The sequence below is a fragment of the Gymnogyps californianus genome, chromosome 8 (assembly GCF_018139145.2).
Source record: "Gymnogyps californianus isolate 813 chromosome 8, ASM1813914v2, whole genome shotgun sequence".
In the NCBI taxonomy this organism is placed as follows: Eukaryota; Metazoa; Chordata; class Aves; order Accipitriformes; family Cathartidae; genus Gymnogyps; species Gymnogyps californianus.
The window spans coordinates 15,000,435-15,018,874 of NC_059478.1; the positions used below are offsets into that span (position 1 = coordinate 15,000,435).

The 18,440-nt window shown below is 42.2% G+C and overlaps 1 protein-coding gene across 1 annotated transcript; it reads right to left on the minus strand.

Annotated features, from left to right (window-relative positions):
• Nucleotides 1-317: 317 nt before the first annotated feature.
• Nucleotides 318-16,525, minus strand: MFSD14A (major facilitator superfamily domain containing 14A). The gene is made up of 12 exons (XM_050900854.1): nucleotides 16,411-16,525; nucleotides 9,512-9,607; nucleotides 8,303-8,365; nucleotides 7,555-7,682; nucleotides 6,335-6,449; nucleotides 4,979-5,197; nucleotides 4,572-4,685; nucleotides 4,009-4,080; nucleotides 3,383-3,495; nucleotides 3,112-3,209; nucleotides 2,327-2,490; nucleotides 318-1,671 (listed from the first exon to the last, which is right to left on the minus strand). The coding sequence occupies exons 1-12, from the start codon at nucleotides 16,495-16,497 to the stop codon at nucleotides 1,465-1,467; spliced, it is 1,476 nt and encodes a 491-aa protein (XP_050756811.1). The 5' UTR covers nucleotides 16,498-16,525; the 3' UTR covers nucleotides 318-1,464.
• Nucleotides 16,526-18,440: the final 1,915 nt, after the last annotated feature.

Here is an 18,440-nt window from a genome sequence, read left to right on the forward strand (position 1 = left end):
ACTACCACCATTAGGGCAGGGGAGGCAGAAACAGCAGTGTACTAAAGGTTGACTGTCTGTCTTTGTGTCTGACCTGTTTCTTGGAGCCTGTATCTATCGCAATCCTGCTCCCTCAGATCCCCAAGGCAACAAGCAGCCAGCTGCAGCCAGCCTCTGCTGCTGAACAAAAGGGAGAATATCAACATGCTCAAGGCAGCCTTATCTAACAGATAAAACCCAGTGCTGGACCTGTACTCCAGACTTTTTTTCCCCACCTGCTGAAGTATAACGCACGTACAGTATAGAACTTCAATTAAGGTTTTAAGAGACGTTAACAATTATTTAAAAATTCATTAAAATATTCAACTTTATTAACAGTATATTTACATATTTTTTTTTTCTTGCTCTTGGTCAACCATGGTGAATGTTCAAAGGTAAAAAAGCATTAAGCAATAACCACAAGATGAAAACATTTTAAACCTATACAATACTTTATACACAAATTTATACAAAGGAACACTTAAATAATACAACTGGACACAAAAATATACACTTTTAGAGAAATTCACATCAGTAATTGTATAAAGCTCTCTTCTGTACTAAGGGTCCTGAAAATTTTGGACTAAAACATTAGCTCTGTAATGCAAAAGGGTTATTGTGACAGTCCTCAAAGGCCACTATATAGCACACGGACATATTCAAGGCTATCAGCTTATATTTCAGTCTGTGTATTCAAGTTTTGAGGTCCTTTATGATTACGCAAACATCAGAAATAAGTGGTATAATAAACGGTACTTAGGAAAGCAGAGTTTTGGAGCCAATATTAAAATCTGTAGGCTCAAAACACCCACTTAATATTTAAACAAGTGTTTGATACTACCGTTTATTCAAAAATAGAAAGAGTAAATGCACTTACATAAAAATAACTTTTACTGTTCAGCAAGCGTGCTCATGTGATTTTATATTAGTACAAACTTAAAAAAAACCTGCCATATGACTTTTAAAATAAATGATACCAATTCACCTTCTTCCTACTTGAGTACATTTACATTAAGGCTTTGAATCATCTGACCCAAGATTTTACAACATTAAAATGAATGGGTCCACACGGATGCTAGTATGTCTCATTGAGACTTAGCATGACTAGAATTAAAGCTCACCACCTTAAGGAAACAGAAGGACACATGCTCATGCCTTGACTCTATTCTTTTTTGTCTCTGAACTAGAATGTAACGTTTAGTAGTAACAGTATTCCATGGCAAGAGACAAGTACCTAACAGTTTGTTTTTAGAAGCAAATTATTAATTCAATGGCAACATCTTTGGAGGAACTTCCTTTTTTTTTTTTTTTTTTAAATTCCTATGGGTTTCATGCAGAAAGATACTTCTTAAAAATGTAATTTCTTAAGGTAATCTTGATGGAATTGGAATGTGTATCCCAAACTGCTGATGAAAAAAAAGTCTAAAAGATCTTCCTGGATTTTTGTCATACATTTGTATCTTGCAGTAATGGTTCTTTAGCTTCACCAGGAGCTTGTGGACTGTGGGGATGGCCATGGCTGCCACAGTGTTTCTTCCAGTTGCTGGATCGTACATTTAGGTTCGTGTGTTCAGGAATAAACAAGGCAACAAGTAGTGCCAACAGCACAGAGCACGCTCCAAATAAGAATGGGGGTCCAGGAATTATAGAGTTCTGAAAACAACAACAGTAACACCACAAAGTATTAATGAGCCTTTAGACACACGTTAACAGACTACAATTGCTAATTACACAAACTTCAAGCGTGGGAAGAAATTTTCTTGCTACACTAGCCAATGCAGTATTTGTCCCCATGTGGAAAGAATGTTACATCCTAAAACTTAGGAGAGGGAGCAGATGGTTCTTATTAATGCGTGCCAACTTCCTTTTCTAGTGCAAGTTCTTGCTGCTGAGTTTCCTCAACAAATTAGTATCTATTAGAAACTAAAAAAAAATAGAGAGCGCTTGGTTCAGGGACAACAAAACAAAAGCACACAACATGTGAAAGGTAAATACAATGTCGGGGAGACAAGTGGGATGCTGCTGTTATCAGTCCATCCTTCCCTCAACCTGTTCTCTTTACAAAGGTCATCAGTTGTCTAATTACTAGCAGCTGTATCTCTCTGAAAGTTAAACTAAACCATACCATCTAGTTAAAAACAGACCGATCAATAACCCTCCTCAACAGTGACTGCAGAACCTCTTTTTACATACCTCATGTACAGTTAGCATAACAAAATGTAATACAGCATCATACTCAAGAACTGGAATCAAGCACATGATTTACTTCTTGATTCAAAAAAAGAAATGAGGAAGGAAAGAAGAATACCTGTTGTAAATGGTATTGCGTGACCACACTACCTCCTGATGGTGATTCAGGCATGGGGAGTTCATTCAGTTCAACATGAAATATATAGAATATAAAACCATAAAGTGCTGGTCCCAAACCATTACAGAGTCCTCGAATTCCTGTTATCATCCCTTGAACAACACCTGGGAAAAGTAAAATGCACTGTTATCTATCTGTATTTATACATATATAATTAACTATTTTTAATGGATCAGTAAGGCTTTATTCACTTCACCTTCAAACTGATGCAAGCAGGAAAGAAGCTCTAAATGATGTTGCACTATGGGCAGCAAGAAACAAGGGGCACAGAAAAACTGTCGTTATAGTATATTCAAGTTTTTTCCATCTCCCTAACGGCATGGAGTAGTACTTCCCATGCTATGCTCATTCAGAGACCAGTATATATACAATATCCTTGCTCTCACTGTCTCAGGCAGGAGAGAAAGCACTGTATGCAACATGGACAACTAAGCAAACTTTTGTCAAAAGTGAGGAAAACGAACAGCGTATTAAGATTGCTAAGTATGTTGCTACTGTTGGGACCTGTTGAATGTTTTCCCTCTGTGCCAGAAGGACCTGACACACACGTGTTTGTTACAACTTCCAAGTAACTCAGATTTTAACATCTTGTGACCTATGCTCAGGTGCGTGGGCTACTCTGTGCCCAGGTTCAGGCTGGCTGACTAGCACTATGATGACACCCGGACACGTCTGTCTTCACAGTATTCTTTGACTAGAATTCAAAGTATTAGGACAAAACCTACCCTGTTGGTCGGCGTCAGCAGTTCGTGAAACCAGCGCGCTTACAGCTGGGAAAGTAATACTTGACATGGCTGCAACAGCGCCAGCTGCCCACATCATCCTGCAAAAAATACAGACTCAAAGTAACTGCTCTGCATGGACGGCCTCCTGCATTTGGAGTGTATATGTGCGTGTGTATATACATGTACACACACTTAAGGTGTCTCCCTTGGATAAAGGATAAAATGCAGAAAAATACCGCATCATTCAGATATTAAAATAAAATTTACATACCATGGTTCTGATCCAAAGCCATACCACGCAAGTTGTAGTATTTGAAATCCTAGGCCCAGTAGGATGGTATTTTTATTTCCAATGGATCGCATAAGTAAACTCAAAACTATTGTCTGACAGAGAAGGGAAAAAAGTACCAAAAAAAAAAAAAAATCAAAGAAAAATAGCATTTTATTCTAATGTTAAATACATGCAGATTAATAAATTTTTAAAAGCAACAAAAACCCTCAAAACATTTTATTCTAAATTTTAAATACATGCAAATAAATAAATAGATTTTTAAAAGCCAAGTAAAATTCTCCAAAAGCAGCATTTGCCAAGTGTTCAGGAGCCTCTACCAAAAAAATAGCAATCATTTAGCAAGTAATATGAACAAACTGTCACCTCTTCTTTGATGCAGAAAGGACTTCGTTTTCCCGACACAATACACTTTGGCTATTAATGAACCAAACCCTGGTTCATCTAAGCTAAAGTACGAGTGTTTGTTAATCACTTGTTAGAGACTTAGAAAAACAGCTACAGAAAAGGAGAGTCACATTTCTGGAACTGCAGTGTTATGGAAGTTCTCCACAGTGCTTAGCGCTTTCAAAGTTACCAAAGCAATGAAATACATAGCAGTAACTCACCTGTGCAATAATGGAAAGAATCCCAAGGACTGCTATAAACGCTGCAACACTTTCAGATGAAAATCCCATTATCTGTATTAAAAAAAAAAGGCAATTTGATTATTAACCGTAAACCGTGTATCATGATGTCACAAACATCAGTGGGGGAACACACAATGCAGAAGACCAGTATTATGCAACTCCTCCCTAACTTAGAAAAAAAGTTGTGAGGTTTTTTTCCATTAAATCAAGCAAGTATACAAAAATAAGGGGGCAAGAATAAAAACAAGTAAATGGTTCCCTCAAAAACAAAAAAACCCCCAGTTTAACATAGTGAACCTCGTAGTCCAAGAATAATGCAAATAATTACAAAATATGAGAAATTGTTTTATAACTCATTGATCTCTCCTCTCTTTTTGTCTCTCTAAAAAGAGACAAAAACAGAAGAGCAAGAGGACTTAAATCAGCTGCTGGAAGCTTTTAAATTATACTAGTTATCTCTACTTTCTGTATTAATTCAGCAATACTGAAAACTTTCCTATAAACTCGGTTTTGTTCAAATCCATTTCAAAACGTTAAGTTACCTGTCTGAGGTATAGGAAGAAGCTGGAATATTGACCTGCCTCTGGGAGGTAGGAAAGAAAGACTGTTATGCAGATTAGCAGCACAATGGAGTCCTGGCCGACTTTCTTCAGTGACTACGGCAAGAAAAAAGTATTGTAAAACATTTAATCTTCATACTCAGAAAAGCATACCTAGCAAGAATCTGAAGAGCACATCAACTACTGAAGCTATTTTGTGGTACCACCAAAACATTCCCTGCACATTTAGCAAGATGGCTGGCAAAAGTATTAGCAGCGGTGCAAGGTTAAACTTGGACAAAATACGGGCTTTGTTTTTCAAGCTTGAAACGTAGTAAATTTAGTCTCTTCCCCGTCTCAAAAGCTCAACATTTACAAATAACAAAATATTCCATATTTAAATAGCTTACTGCAAAAGGGTCAGCCTGTTCCCACGAAATGGGTGCTCCCCAGGATGCTGGCCTCATCTTCTCTGGCAGCGATTCTGGTACAGCAACAAGAATAAAACAAATGTCTAACAAGGCTATTGCTGTAGCCAGGACCACAACCAGGCTGTCTCCGTAGACTCGACCAAGGTAGGCACCGATAGCAGGGCTGGTAACTAAACTTGCCGCAAAAGTTGCTGAAACCTAGAACAAGTAACAGCTGGTAAGATTTTCAATGACAGAAGTCAACGGTATTATTACCCACTTTTCCTCATTTTCAGAAGCCTAACCATTTTAATCAGGTAGTGATTAAAAGTAACCTTTTTCCTCTGACTGTGGTAGCAGCTGTGTATTTCAGACAGTCAACAATTTTTCAAGAAAAACAATTTTTTTTTTTTGATAACCGGACAGCAATGTGAGGCTCACAGCACTCTTGCATGTACTGACATAATTAGGTTTAATTAACTATACAGTCTGCTGATATCTCTGGGAAGTGATGAGCTGTATTTAATCTTCATATTAGTGAAATATGCAATGCTTGTTAAGAAAAAAATCACATGTATCAAGGGCATATTAAATTTAATATGCTGGTTAATCCAACAGTACAATGGAACTTCAGAAAGTAGTTTTCAGTTAACCAGCTGGCCTTGTTGTGAAAGATGTTAACTTTAGAACTGAAGGAACTTTCTCAACATATCTCAATCCCTGATGCGTACAGGCAGAAAGAAACTATTTAGTTCTGTATCCATTGCTTTCGGCTCTTCCTGCTGAGTATAACGGATTCCGTAACTTGAATGCAACAAATAATTCTGCTCATCCATAACACACAGGGCTGTGAAGGCTCCTGAGAGCTGGCGGGTTATCGGGAAATAACGGAGGCGAGTTGTAAGAACTTAAGACAGACAAGTTACTCAGCTACGTTTGTTCTGAACTGAAGCGCAGCAGTGTGATTGGAGACACGAGCAGGAGTAGTCAAGATACCACACAACGGCAGTTCCAAAATTACCCAGGAACAAAAGGTTAGATTTTTGAGAAGATGACAGAGTAGTACTAGTGTGAGAAACAATGGAGGCTTAACTAAAGCCCCTCAGATGACATCATTAACACTGACAACTGTTAAGACAGACATCTAAAAGACAGCTTTTAACACGGTCATATTCTAAGTCAGAAGCAGAATATTCAAGAGACGCAGGACTGGATGACAAGAGCAACAAGAGACAACCCTACTCCAAACTAAAATCAACTTGCCACAGAATAAACAAAAATACTATTCTGAAAAGCTTTACCTACTGAAGGGTTTAGTACTGAATAGCACAGGAACAGAGCCAAAAAAATACATACCAAACCATAGGCCATGCTTCTTTCATGTTCTTGGGTTATATCTGCTACATATGCAAAAACCACAGAAAACGTCACTGCAAAAACTCCAGAGACAGAGATAACAGCGAAGTACCACCTAAGAACGTTATAAAAAATCAGAAAGTAAAAAAAAGTCTCTCTTTACAATGCAAGTACAGTTCAACAGTAAATCATCTTGTCCAACTTTTCACGACAAGCATTAAGATAAACGTGGATAAAGCCAATGTGAATATGTCTTGATACAGTTGTGTAATTCCTCCTTAGTGCACCGAGTACAAAGATAAACAGCATAATTTTGTAACATCTACAGAAAGCTGCTGTGATTAAGTACTTCCAGGAAACAAGGTGTTAGACTAACTTCAACTGGATGCCTATAACCCAAAGCAAAGGAGGAACTTCAGTGTTTTGAGAATCTGGTCATTGAGAGGTCTCAACGTTAGCCTTATCTTTATGCTATAGACACTAGCACTCATCATTTGAAACATCAATCTACGCTTAGAAACAAGCTACCTCCCAGAAAAGGGATGAGGAATCCATGAACAATCTGTGTGCCCAGAGAGAAAACTGAAAAGGCTCAGGGAGCTACCTGAACAGCTGGCTCTGCCCTGCGTCAGTGCAGTCTGCGTTATTTCAGCTACACCCTCAGGTACAGCAGCACGCGGGTAGTCCAACAACACTGAGAGTTCTGACTCATGCACTACCTAGGGAATGTACGTGCCAGTTAAGAGCTTACTAACTTGCACACAGCGTGAAAGCTGGTGGATTTTAAAACTTGAGAAACACAAGTATAAAATTGCAGCAACATTTTAGGTTACAAATGGTTACTTCATGCAGCAGCTAGCATTAGGTAGGGTTTTCATTTCGGCATAGTTGGTTAGTATTTGAGTAATATGGCCACAATAAAGACCTGCACAGTTTACTGGGCAGCATTCTAGTATCTTTTCCAAATGCGCTGAAGTAGGAAGTGGGGCCTACAGCACAGAGCTCAAAACCAGCAGCTCTTAAAATTCTGACCAAGGCGTTTGGCCTCATGGCAGCTACTTCAGTTTGACTCTGTTCTCCCACCTTTGCACCGAAGTAATACAAAAGCCTCAACCTTCCATGGAGCACAAACAATATTTTATCAACAATGCTACAAACGTAAGCATTGTATAGCAACCTCGACAAGAAACGGCCAATCTAGCGTGAAAGAATTTACTAACCATGGGCTGATCTTCATTAGTGGTATTGGTGCACAGGTGAAAAATACTGTTAGCAGCAAGAAGGACTTCCGGCCCCACACATCAGACAGGGCACCTATGAGTGGGGCACTGAGGAATGATAGTAAGCCCTAAATGAAACAAAACATTTTAAGTTAGAACAAGTGGTTAGACTCGTGATAGCCAACTGTACCATAATCTGATAGCAGCCTGGGCTCTATTTTTATTAAAGTTGATGACTATAGTGCACTGCATCAAAGGCAACGTGGTCAAGCATTACTGATCATCTATCCCATGTCTGATTACATAACATTTGAGATTTATTGCCTCAGAACTACACAAAACTCAAAATGCAAATGATCCAGTCATACTAGCAGTTTTATGAACTGTGTTTTATAGTTTTATATATTTAGAATTCACATAAACGTAAGTAATTGAAAATACCCTACTGGAGCAAACAAGCTCCCAGTAAAAAATTCTCCAATTTTAACACCATGTGTGTCATCTGGGATTAGTCAACTACCTTTTTATTTGCCGAACCCAAACAGCAGGTACAGACCAAGCAACATCTTACTAAAAGTAAGATGATGCATATTTGTTTTTTCAGCAATAATTTATTCTCCTAGTTTATTTATAGCGTGAAAGCTATATTGAAAAACCTCTTGAATGTTTCTCTCAATTGGCAGTCATTTTTATACTCCTCCCACCATTCACTTTAAATTGTACTTGTGATTAACTTTTGTCACCTTACCTTTACTCCTTGAATTAGACCATTCATTAGAAATGTATGTTTTGGGAAGGTTTCATGCAAAACCTGGAGAAGAAATACAAACACTGTCATTTACACCATATTAACTACAAATATTGCTCATGATGCATCCGACTTCTACAGTGGCACACCCACAGTAGTTTTGTATTTTCATAGAACATAGAGAAAGAAAAAAAAGACACACCACAAATAACCGATTTAATCTTTAATTCACATGGACGGTACTTTGAGATTTTAGCTTTACTTCATGGAGCCTCAGTTCTCTCAACACTTTGGGAAGGATTCACATCATCCAACTTCAGTGTCTGAGAGAACCTAGAAAATGATCTCAGACCAGACTCTCCACATGTTACTGTGTCATCTCTAGGGGGCTGGGGAGAGAGGAGACACATCATCATTCTGAAGTGCCTCTCAATTCGGTGACCAGAGCCTAGATACGCAGGTTAAAACAGGCAGCTCGTCAGTCTGACTTGCGTTATGTGAGATGGATTCCATTCAGTGACCGACGTGCAGTTTACATCCAAGAGACTGTTCATGGTTAACAACAGCTTCCAGAGCTGCACCAAGACTGCATTTTAGGTGGAGTTTGCTTGGAGATCTTTAAGCCTTTGCTCCTTTTAATTTGTAAGCATGTGTCACTCTCAGAGATTAAATCCAAATAGAAGGCAACCAACTACACCAGAAAATAATTTGGTGCAAACACGTTGGTATGACTGTCTCGCTAATCATAGGGAAGCTCTGACTGGTGTAACAGGGTCTGCGCTCTGAAGCTTCCATTTAAAGCACAGCCAGGTCAGCAAAGATCTCCCTACCTGCGCGCATACATACGCGCGTGCATAATTTTACTAAATTTCAAGTGTATTTTTGTCCTCACATTTGTAATGTGCCAACTTTTTATAGCATCTTGAAAGGAAAGATAATTGCATTACTGTCTTACTGGTTTCAAGTCAGAAAATACATGTAAGCTTGAGTGTTAGCGGACTTGCGTGTAAACAGCTATGCTGCATCGTTACACTGCTTTAATGAAATAATTTTAAATTCCTAAGATTAAATTCATAAAAATACAAAACTGTTCACTTGCACAACAGAGCAGCTCAATGATATATAATTTTCATCTCATTCAGATGATGTTCAGTGCCCTTGCAGTAATTGCCCCATGTCCCATACAGCGAGAAAAAGCGTATCACTTACCACCAGAGTGGGTGCTGTCAGGAGTCCCCAAGCAAAAAACTCCAAGAAGATCACTATAACAGCGTGGTAGACACTAGGTGAACCTATTCCTTGAGGCTAAAACAAGAGAAAAAACAGGCGATTAAAACATCTAACAATCTATCACAGTCACGACAAATGCATCTGAACACTATAAACAGAAGGATTAAGAAATGAAACAGGACTCAAAACATCGGAATACGGTTACTCAAGCTAACTGGTTGTCCTGGTTTCAGCTGGGACAGAGTTAACTCTCTTCTTAGTAGCTGGTACAGTGCTGTGTTTTGGATTTAGTGTGAGAATAATGTTGATAACACTCTGATGTTTTAGTTGTTGCTAAGTAGCGCTTATCTTAAGCCAAGGACTTTTCAGTTTCCCATGCTGTGCCAGCAAGCAGGTGTGCAAGAAGCTGGGAGGGAGCAGAGCGGGGGCAGCTGACCTGAACTAGCCAAAGGGGTATTCCATACCATGGAACGTCATGCCCAGTATATAAACAGGGGGGAGTTGGCCGGGAGGCGGGGATCACGGCTCGGGAACTAACTGGGCATCGGTCAGCGGGTGGTGAGCAATTGCATTGTGCATCACTGGTTTTTTTCTCCCCCCCCCTTTCCTTTTTTTTGTTATATTCCTTTCCATTACTACTATTATTATATTTCATTATTACTATTGTTAGTATTATATTTTACTTTAGTTATTAAACTGTTCTTATCTCAACCCATGAGTTTTACTTTTTTTTTTTCCTTTCCTCCTCCTCACCCCACTGGGAGGGGGAAGGGGGAAGCGGCTGCGTGGTGCTGAGTTGCCGACTGGGGTTAAACCACGACACTGGTACCGAGTGAAATTCCTCTTTTAACATCCTGAAGTGTCTTAATCCTCGGCAGAATACAAAGTGTGCTCCCATCTCAAATTAAAATATAAACCACTTATACTGCCAGTCTGAGAAACAAGGACACTACTGAAAGCGGAAACGGACTCTTCTTCAGAGAATTAGTTCCTTTTCCTTGAGAAAAATGCTTAAGCCCACAGAACGGTGCATGGAAATCAAGTTTTCATCATTTCAAAACATGGTAGTGTTCACACTCAGCTATCCCAAAGTCTAATTACCTAGTCTATCAAACAGCTTTATAGTACTTCTGCTACTAAAAAGCACCATGGCTACGTACAAAACTTTGATAGCTCTAAATCAGGAAAGAAAAACTGAACGCCAGAAGTGAATCTCAGGAACAGCACTGATTGCTTCCCAAATACTGAGAGCAGGCCTGTTATCTACAATGTGCTTCAAATGTAGGAAGAGATCTGGATAAAAGATTTGAAACAAGGCACTTCAAATTCTTTGGTGATTTAGTATGATCAGAAGTAGCTTTTGAAGAGAACAAAAAGAGCATGGGTGGGACAACCTGCTCATCTCATATACTCTGTAAATGCTACCCTGTCAAACAACATGCCACAGTTCATCATTTGCAAATTGAGGAAACGGTGCACTAATTATTTTCATACGACGGTAGTATGAATAACTCATCAGAAATCTCATATGCATTCTTTAAGCTTAGAAGTGCTGCCTTAACATCTACTTCCCTGGCTTTGTGTGAAGGTGAGTTACTAACAGAGTGGCACCGATTTGATTAGACCTAGCATTTATAGTGAGCAAACACACGCAGGCTAAGGTCCTCAGCTGCTTCTCAAGAAGGCTCAGGGGGATCTTATCAACGTGTATCGATATCTGATGGGAGGAAGTAAAGACGACACAGCCAGACTCTTCTCAGAGGCGTTCAGTGACAGGACTGGAGGCGCACACTGAAACACAGGAAATTCTACTTAAATCTTGAACAAAACAAACCCCTGGAAACAGGCTGCCCAGTGAGGTAGTGGAATCTCCATTCCCCCAAACCTGACTGGACACAGCCCTGAGCAAACTGCTCCAGTTGACCCTGTATGGGGGAAGAGTGGGTAGTTGGATTAGAGATGTTCAGAGGTGCCTTCCAACCTCAAATACTACACAATTTTAAGTTTCAGTTAGGTAATACTAGAGTCTTTCTTTTACTATAAGATTTATGCAAGTCATACCTAGCTTTTCTTTCCAGATTCCAATATTTCCAATACAGGAAAAAAAAAAAGCACCTTTTGAACAACTGTAGGAAATAAATACAGAAAACCACACTGGCCATTCACCCTTATTGCTAGAAAAGATCATAATTTTCAAAAGTAACCAGATCAATGTGTAAAAGGTGAGCTACAAAAGTGCCTTAGCACTGTGCTGTTTTTCTTTCCCAAGCCCTCTTCAGTAAATACAGACATACCATATAGATATTTCTGCTATTTTTTCAGCCTATTCTCTTGAGGAGGTAAATTAACACTCTTTATAGGTACAGAAAGCGGCTATAATTATCTTCACTTCTGTCGTGGTTTAACCCCAGCCAGCAACTAAGCACCACGTAGCCACTCACTCACTCCTCCTCCTCCTCCTCCCTGCCCGCCCCCCCCCCCCCCCCCCCCCCCCCCGCACCGGTGGGATGGGGAGGAGAATCGAAAACAAGTAAAACTCCTGGGTTGAGATAAGAACAGTTTAATAACTGAAATAAAAAATAAACAACAACAACAACAACAACTGTAATGAAAAGGAAGATAACAAAAAGAGAGTGAAATATAACCCAAGAAAGACAAGCGATACACAGTGTTATTGCTCACCACTCACCGACTGATGCTCAGCCACACCCCGAGCAGCAATCCGCCCCTCCTGGCCAACTCCCCCCAGTTTATATACTGGGCATGATGCCGTATGGTATGGGATATCCCTTTGGCCTGTTTGGGTCAGCTGTCCTGGCTGTGTCCCCTCCCAGCTTCTTGTGCCCCTCCAGCCTTCTTGCTGGCTGGGCATGAGAAGCTGAAAAATCCTTGACTTAGTATAACCACTACTTAGCAACAACTAAAACCATCAGTGTGTTATCAACCTTATTTTCCTACTAAATCCAAAACGTAACACTACACCAGCTACTAGGAAGAAAATTAACTCTATCCCAGCCGAAACCAGGGCAACTTCCCACAATTCCTTTCCCTCTCCACCCACAACCCTTATTTCAGTTTTGGGTTAAAAATTTATCCAGCTCTGCACAAACCATAAGTAACAACCTTAGCTGTTTGGCTCAGTCTCATACAGGAAATCAGGTTCATTCTCATAGTCCCCAGATTCCTGTCAAGTTACTGGCTTGTGACCCCCCCAAGGAATTACAGATGGTGAGGTAGGAGTCATGAACCATCCCTGTCCCTCCAAGCAGCAGGGGTCAAAAGCACCTCCATTCTGTTCACATACAGCAAACACAAGCTCAACAGCCATCTGTCTCTATGCTGCCCATGTCCAGTTCTGGGCAGCTACTCAGAGATGACACGCACAAACTGAAACAGCAGAATGAAACCAGTGGCTGTTTGGCACAGCTAAACTGCTGGCGATTTTAGAGGCATAGGAGCAGGTGACTGCTGCCCTCTGCCTTGTCATCCAGCTGTAAGCAACCTGATCAGATGTTTCCATTACACTGGCAGAAACAAACAGAAGTGACATTTAGATCACTACAGTTAAACTTCCTTGCTTTCTTGTTGCTAATGCTCACTTATCACAGGTACTGTTATTTGTTCTTATCTACAAAAAAAAAAAAAGTAATTTAGTTACGTTTAGATCATCACCTCTTTAGCTATTTTTAAAGATGGTTGCAATTATGAAGTAGCAAAAATACTCCTGAGGTGGAAGAAAGAGGGAAGGAGATTAATAAGCGGTTACATTACAGTGCATTAAGATATATTATGTACATTCAGTCCACAAGACTTAAGCACTAGTCTGATGTACCCTCCTACCCCAACATGCACAGTGCAGGTGTTGGGTATTCAGCCCTGTCTTACTCTACAAACCTGTCCTGCTGTGCTTTACAAACTGGCTAACATAGTGTAATGTAACGTAATAATCCAAGCGCAACCAAATCAGAAGGCCTTACACCTGGAGATAAAAGATACAGAGCCTTTGTGTGAACAACCTGGAACTGAGACGTTCCCATTAGAGTAATAGCAACCCTTCTCTGCAACCATGTAGCCAGAGCAGAGCATATTTACATTTGGCAAAATCTGTGGCACAAAACAGTGCTCTAAGAATGCCCCCTTCTCTAGTTAGAGAGAAAATGTCTTTAACCAAACACTTTGTACTGTCAGTCATGCCAGTGATAAAAAGTGTATATGCCAGGCAACCCTAAGAACACACATCTGACAACAACAGAATACCTATCAAAGCAACAAAGGCATCAGAGATAAGATCATAGCTGCTGCTCCTCCGCTGGAAAGAAAAACGGCACCAAATAAAGTACTAAGCTCTAATTCTCTCTAGCATTGCCCAGGCGTGTACCTCCTAATTCATTTCATGACTGCTTCAAAAATGCATAGTGATGAATTCCAACTGGTCATAAAGGAAGGCAAAATTAAGAACAGTGTTGAAACCACTTCACTGGTGTTACTGCCTCTCCTTTGGTGAATCTGACAACACACACTTGAGTACACACACTGTTACACATTTCTTTTCTGTGATACAGCTTCTAAGCTGCAAAGAGAACAACACAGAAATACCACCATGCACCAACCCAACCTCCTGCACCACCCACCCCCTCGCCAAGGGGAGCCAGCGTAACCTGCAGTGGGACGAGAGCCTTTGCAGAGACAATGGGTGGTTTTTCCCTTTTGCTTGTTTTTTTCTTTCCACATCAGAATCAGTGATTAGAAGTGACAATAAATTAAATTTGACTGAAGTTCCCCGTCAGTAAACTCTTTTTGCCTGTGATGCTGCCTCATTAAACAGCTGTATAGTCTTGCCGGCAAGAGTCACAGAGTTTTCTTTGATGTCAAAGAGTTTCAAAACGAACCCATCAGGCTAGAAACTGTACACTTAGATGCTTGATTAATTACTGGTTTGCCAGTTGGAGAAATTCAAGACATGCGCCATTTTCATTTACCTGTTTCCCATAATGTCACATAGCATGTTGGGTAAGCAAAGAAAGTAAGGAGACTGAGCACAGAAGGCTAATTAAACGTTTCAGCAAACTTTAAAAAAAAAAAAATCCAAGCTTAAAGTTTTTGCTGTCACTATAAAGAATACTGTGCTATGCCAGACTTCATAACTTTAAAAATGTATTTAAAACAAATTCTCAAAACATTTACTTGAAGGCAGAAAATATCACAAGCTGGTATTTTTGTAATCTAACAACAATCTACATACTTTCATCTAATGTTTATAGCCCATTTTCCCACTGCTTTAAAGACAACTGAAAATTGTACAGAACTCATGCAAGTTTGCACTCTGCTTTTGAAACTGGTGGGAGACACTGAATGCAGCACCCTAAGTATCACTGAATGCAGTTGTTGTAACATCCTTTCTCCCCTCTTGGCAAAAGGAAGTTAAAGTTGCGAGATAAAGGACACTTGGAAGTATATTGTATTTTAATCAATGATTATTCCAGAGAGAAATTCTGAAGCATCATGTCCCATGAGTAACAACATTTAGTCTGCTTCTACTACTCATTCTAAAATATTTGCATTTAACATTTGTACAAAGTAATCTCATACATTTCTATCTTTACAAAGAGCAGGAAAACATGTCCTGAAAAACATCAACATCCATCACTGGAATTAGTTTTGCTTCTTACCACTAAGTAATCCAGACAGTTGGTCACCAGTTTGATGAACAACTATAGTGACTCTGACACCTCTCTCTTCTCCATTATTGTTCCAAACAGACAAACAGAAGGGCCACCAGTGATTTAGTTTGTCAAGATGTCTCTTTATTTGAAATAATGATACTGTATTTAGAAGAGTGCACATCAAAGCTACACAATGTTACACAGTGAAAAAATGCAGGGGCAATGGTACATTGGAAGTAATGCTACTCCTAAATTAAAAAAAAAAACCAAGCTCCAGCAGCCAAAACACTTAACAGCTTCCTTTCTTTTTAAAATTTATGTATTTAAGAGGAAGCAAGATAGTGGGAGGGAACTGCAAAACACTTCTTCCAGGCACCCTTTATGGGACTTCTCTGATGCAAGAGTTTGTCCCACTTGCCGGCCTATTCTTTCTCAGGCAATGGAAACAGAGGACAGAAGGCTGCTGTGATGGCGATCCATTCACCGTGCACACAAAGCCCATCCCAGACGGGCTCTGCACCACCAGCAGAACGGCCTCCTAACCACACTCAGCGCTTCCTGCTTTCCTTTACAATGGCCAGCTGCCTGCCCGCACCGTCCCGGGCTATTGTGCAGCCAACTGCTGCTCCCAAGCATCCAGCTGGCTTCCTAGCAGCTCTTCCTTCCGCAAAGATTCATTTAAATAATTTTCAACGTAAAGTTAGGGTTAGACACGTACCGCATGATCTCGGACAAATGTAAGTGATCTGCAGTTACCTGTGACTAACTCCTGAGAAGAAACTTGCTCCTGAGCCCTAAAAATCGGCCCACACTGAGAAAGAGCATTTACGAAGAAGACTTGAACTAGCGTGACACCCTTACAGGTGTTTCTCGGGCAACCGCCTCAAGGAAAGCAGCCCGGGACGCCGGAACGAAGCTATCGGGGCTGCAGCAACCCGCAGCGTAACAGAAACTGAAACTTCGCCACAGAGCTCGGCCCGCCGCCGCCGCACGGCCCGCTCGCACGCCGCCAGTCGCGGCCGCCCGAGGCCCGCGGGCCCACCGCTCCCGCGCGCGCCCGACCGGGCCCGGCCGCACCTGCCTCGGCCCCCTGCCCGACCGCTGCCAGCTCTCCGCATCGCCGCGGAACCCGGGGCTCCGCTGCCGCCAGCTCGCCTCACAGCCTCGCCCCCCCCCCCCCGGAACCGCCCCGCCGCTCCGTGCCCCCGGCCTCACCGTCCCGCCGTCCTTAATGATGATCTTCTTGGCCAGCATGATACTGCGGTTCACGGCGCGTTTCTTCTTCTTCGCCCCCTGGGTCATTTTACCATCCTACAGCCCCGGGGGGGGGGGGGGGACCGGGGGCAGCAGCGGACCCTCCCCAGCAGCCGGGCCTTCGCCTCGCCTCCCCTCCCCGCGCGGCCGCCGCCACCGCTCACGCACCCGACGCCATCTTGGCCAGCCACCCCCGGGCGCAGCCGTCGCCGCGCATCACGCGATCGCCCCATTGGCCGGACGCCGGTCACGTGCGCAGGACGGGCGGCGCAGGACGCCCCCGGCCGCGCGCCCGCTCCCCCTTCCCCCGGGCCCGCCGCGCCAAGGCCTCCGCCTCCAGCCCCGCCTGCGCGCCCCCAGCCCGGGCGGGGCCTCGTCTTGGTGCCTGTCAAAAAATTAATGGTTAGAGTTGGAAAAAATAACTACATTTAAAAAAATAAATGGAAGAGAAGAGACTGCTGCCAGAAGCCGTGCGGTTCGCTGTGACGCGGCCGACAGAGCCAGTGCCCCGGCCCCAGACAGCGGGCTCGGTGCGGCGGCGCCCGGCCCGGCCCCGCGGGCCTGCCCGGCCGGAGTGCTCGAGGAAGAGGGAGCCCTCCGTCCCTCTGTGCTACCTCTCCCTGAACAACCTCCATCTTTTGGCACACCGATCCCCCACCTGCACTGCTGGAGATACTTGACTTTTCTCCCTATCCAGACAACACTGGCATTTTAAAATGCATTACGGCGGCCTTTTCTGCCCCTCAGAAGCCTCAGTTTCTCATATACCTCTGCAAGCATCAATCCTCCGAGCTGGTGTCTGCCCCCTCCCGGCCGAACCTAAAGGATTGTTTCCCACCCTTTCCTCCCTCCCTGAGCTGCCTGAGGGGCCTGGAAAAAAGGGGCAAAAAAAGGCAGTTCTTACCGGATATACCTGTTAGACGTCAAAAGACATTTCTAGAGCCAAAGTGTATAACCACAGATATAATCCATCCTAAAAATCCAACTTGGAGACATTCTGCTTTCTTACTCTCAAGTTTTAAACTTAGCTTATTTAAAGCTTTAACAACTTCAAATGGGCAGGCCATTTCAGGTTCTGACTTACCACACAGCCTGCACATAATCAGGTAACAGGGATCGGCTTTCCCAAGGCATCATACCCATTAGTGGAGAAAATCTTTTAGAAATGTGTACTATTCATTTTTATGTGGCTTATAGTTTAAATTCCTTCACCGCTGGCGTCTGGCAGCACTAAACGGAGCAACATCTGTCCACATTCAGTACTATTACCTTCACGATCTCAGACACAACTCTCCATAGCCATTAACCACATACCAGGCTTTTCTCTATGTTCTTTTTTACTCAGTCCTCCATCTTCCAGCCCTCTTACTGCATATCCCTATCTCCCCAGCTCCTGCAACATTCCTGTCTCCCCCAAAACGTGAGCCGCGCATTAACATCCCTGTCCATATGAACAGTGGCTGCTACACCGAACCTCAAACCTAACGTGCAGACCTGTACTCTAGCTCCCTTACAGCAAAGGCACCACTATGTTAACAAAGGGGTGTAAATCACTCACCACTCCGGATCACGTGGGCTTCAGTTAAACTACTAGCCTTAAGATCAAGCACCCTCTTATCTCATCATAACGCAGCTTTTAGGGAATTTAGAATTTCATGAGGTGCAGCCCTACTCAGGCCAATGGATCTACTCTGGTCTCACAGCGAGACAAAGGCAAGGAGACTCTAGCTCATGATAAAAAGTGTGGATCTACAGGGCTACCCATAGGGGAAAACAGATGTTTGCAGCCACTGCTATTACCAGTCATTTGTTACAAGTCTCAATAAGTTATGCCAAGTATGTGACAATTCTGTTCCAGGGTTTCTCACCCCTTCTACTTGAAAAGGAGAGAGGTCCTAAAATTTTGGCATGGTTTCAAGTCTACTCCTTGGCGAGAGTGCTGTTACATTTTCGTGGGAAAGTCACACACAGACATGTACATGACACGTCAG

What these genes read in the sequence shown, in the direction of transcription:
- MFSD14A (XM_050900854.1), bottom strand. Translation starts at nt 16,497, where the DNA reads ATGACCCAGGGGGCGAAGAAGAAGAAACGCGCCGTGAACCGCAGTATC. An exon ending in TCATTAAGGACGGCGGGACG is followed by an intron (nt 9,608 to 16,410) that starts GTGAGGCCGGGG and finishes CTCTTGTTTTAG; the next exon opens with CCTCAAGGAATAGGTTCACC. An exon ending in TGACAGCACCCACTCTGGTG is followed by an intron (nt 8,366 to 9,511) that starts GTAAGTGATACG and finishes TTTCTTCTCCAG; the next exon opens with GTTTTGCATGAAACCTTCCC.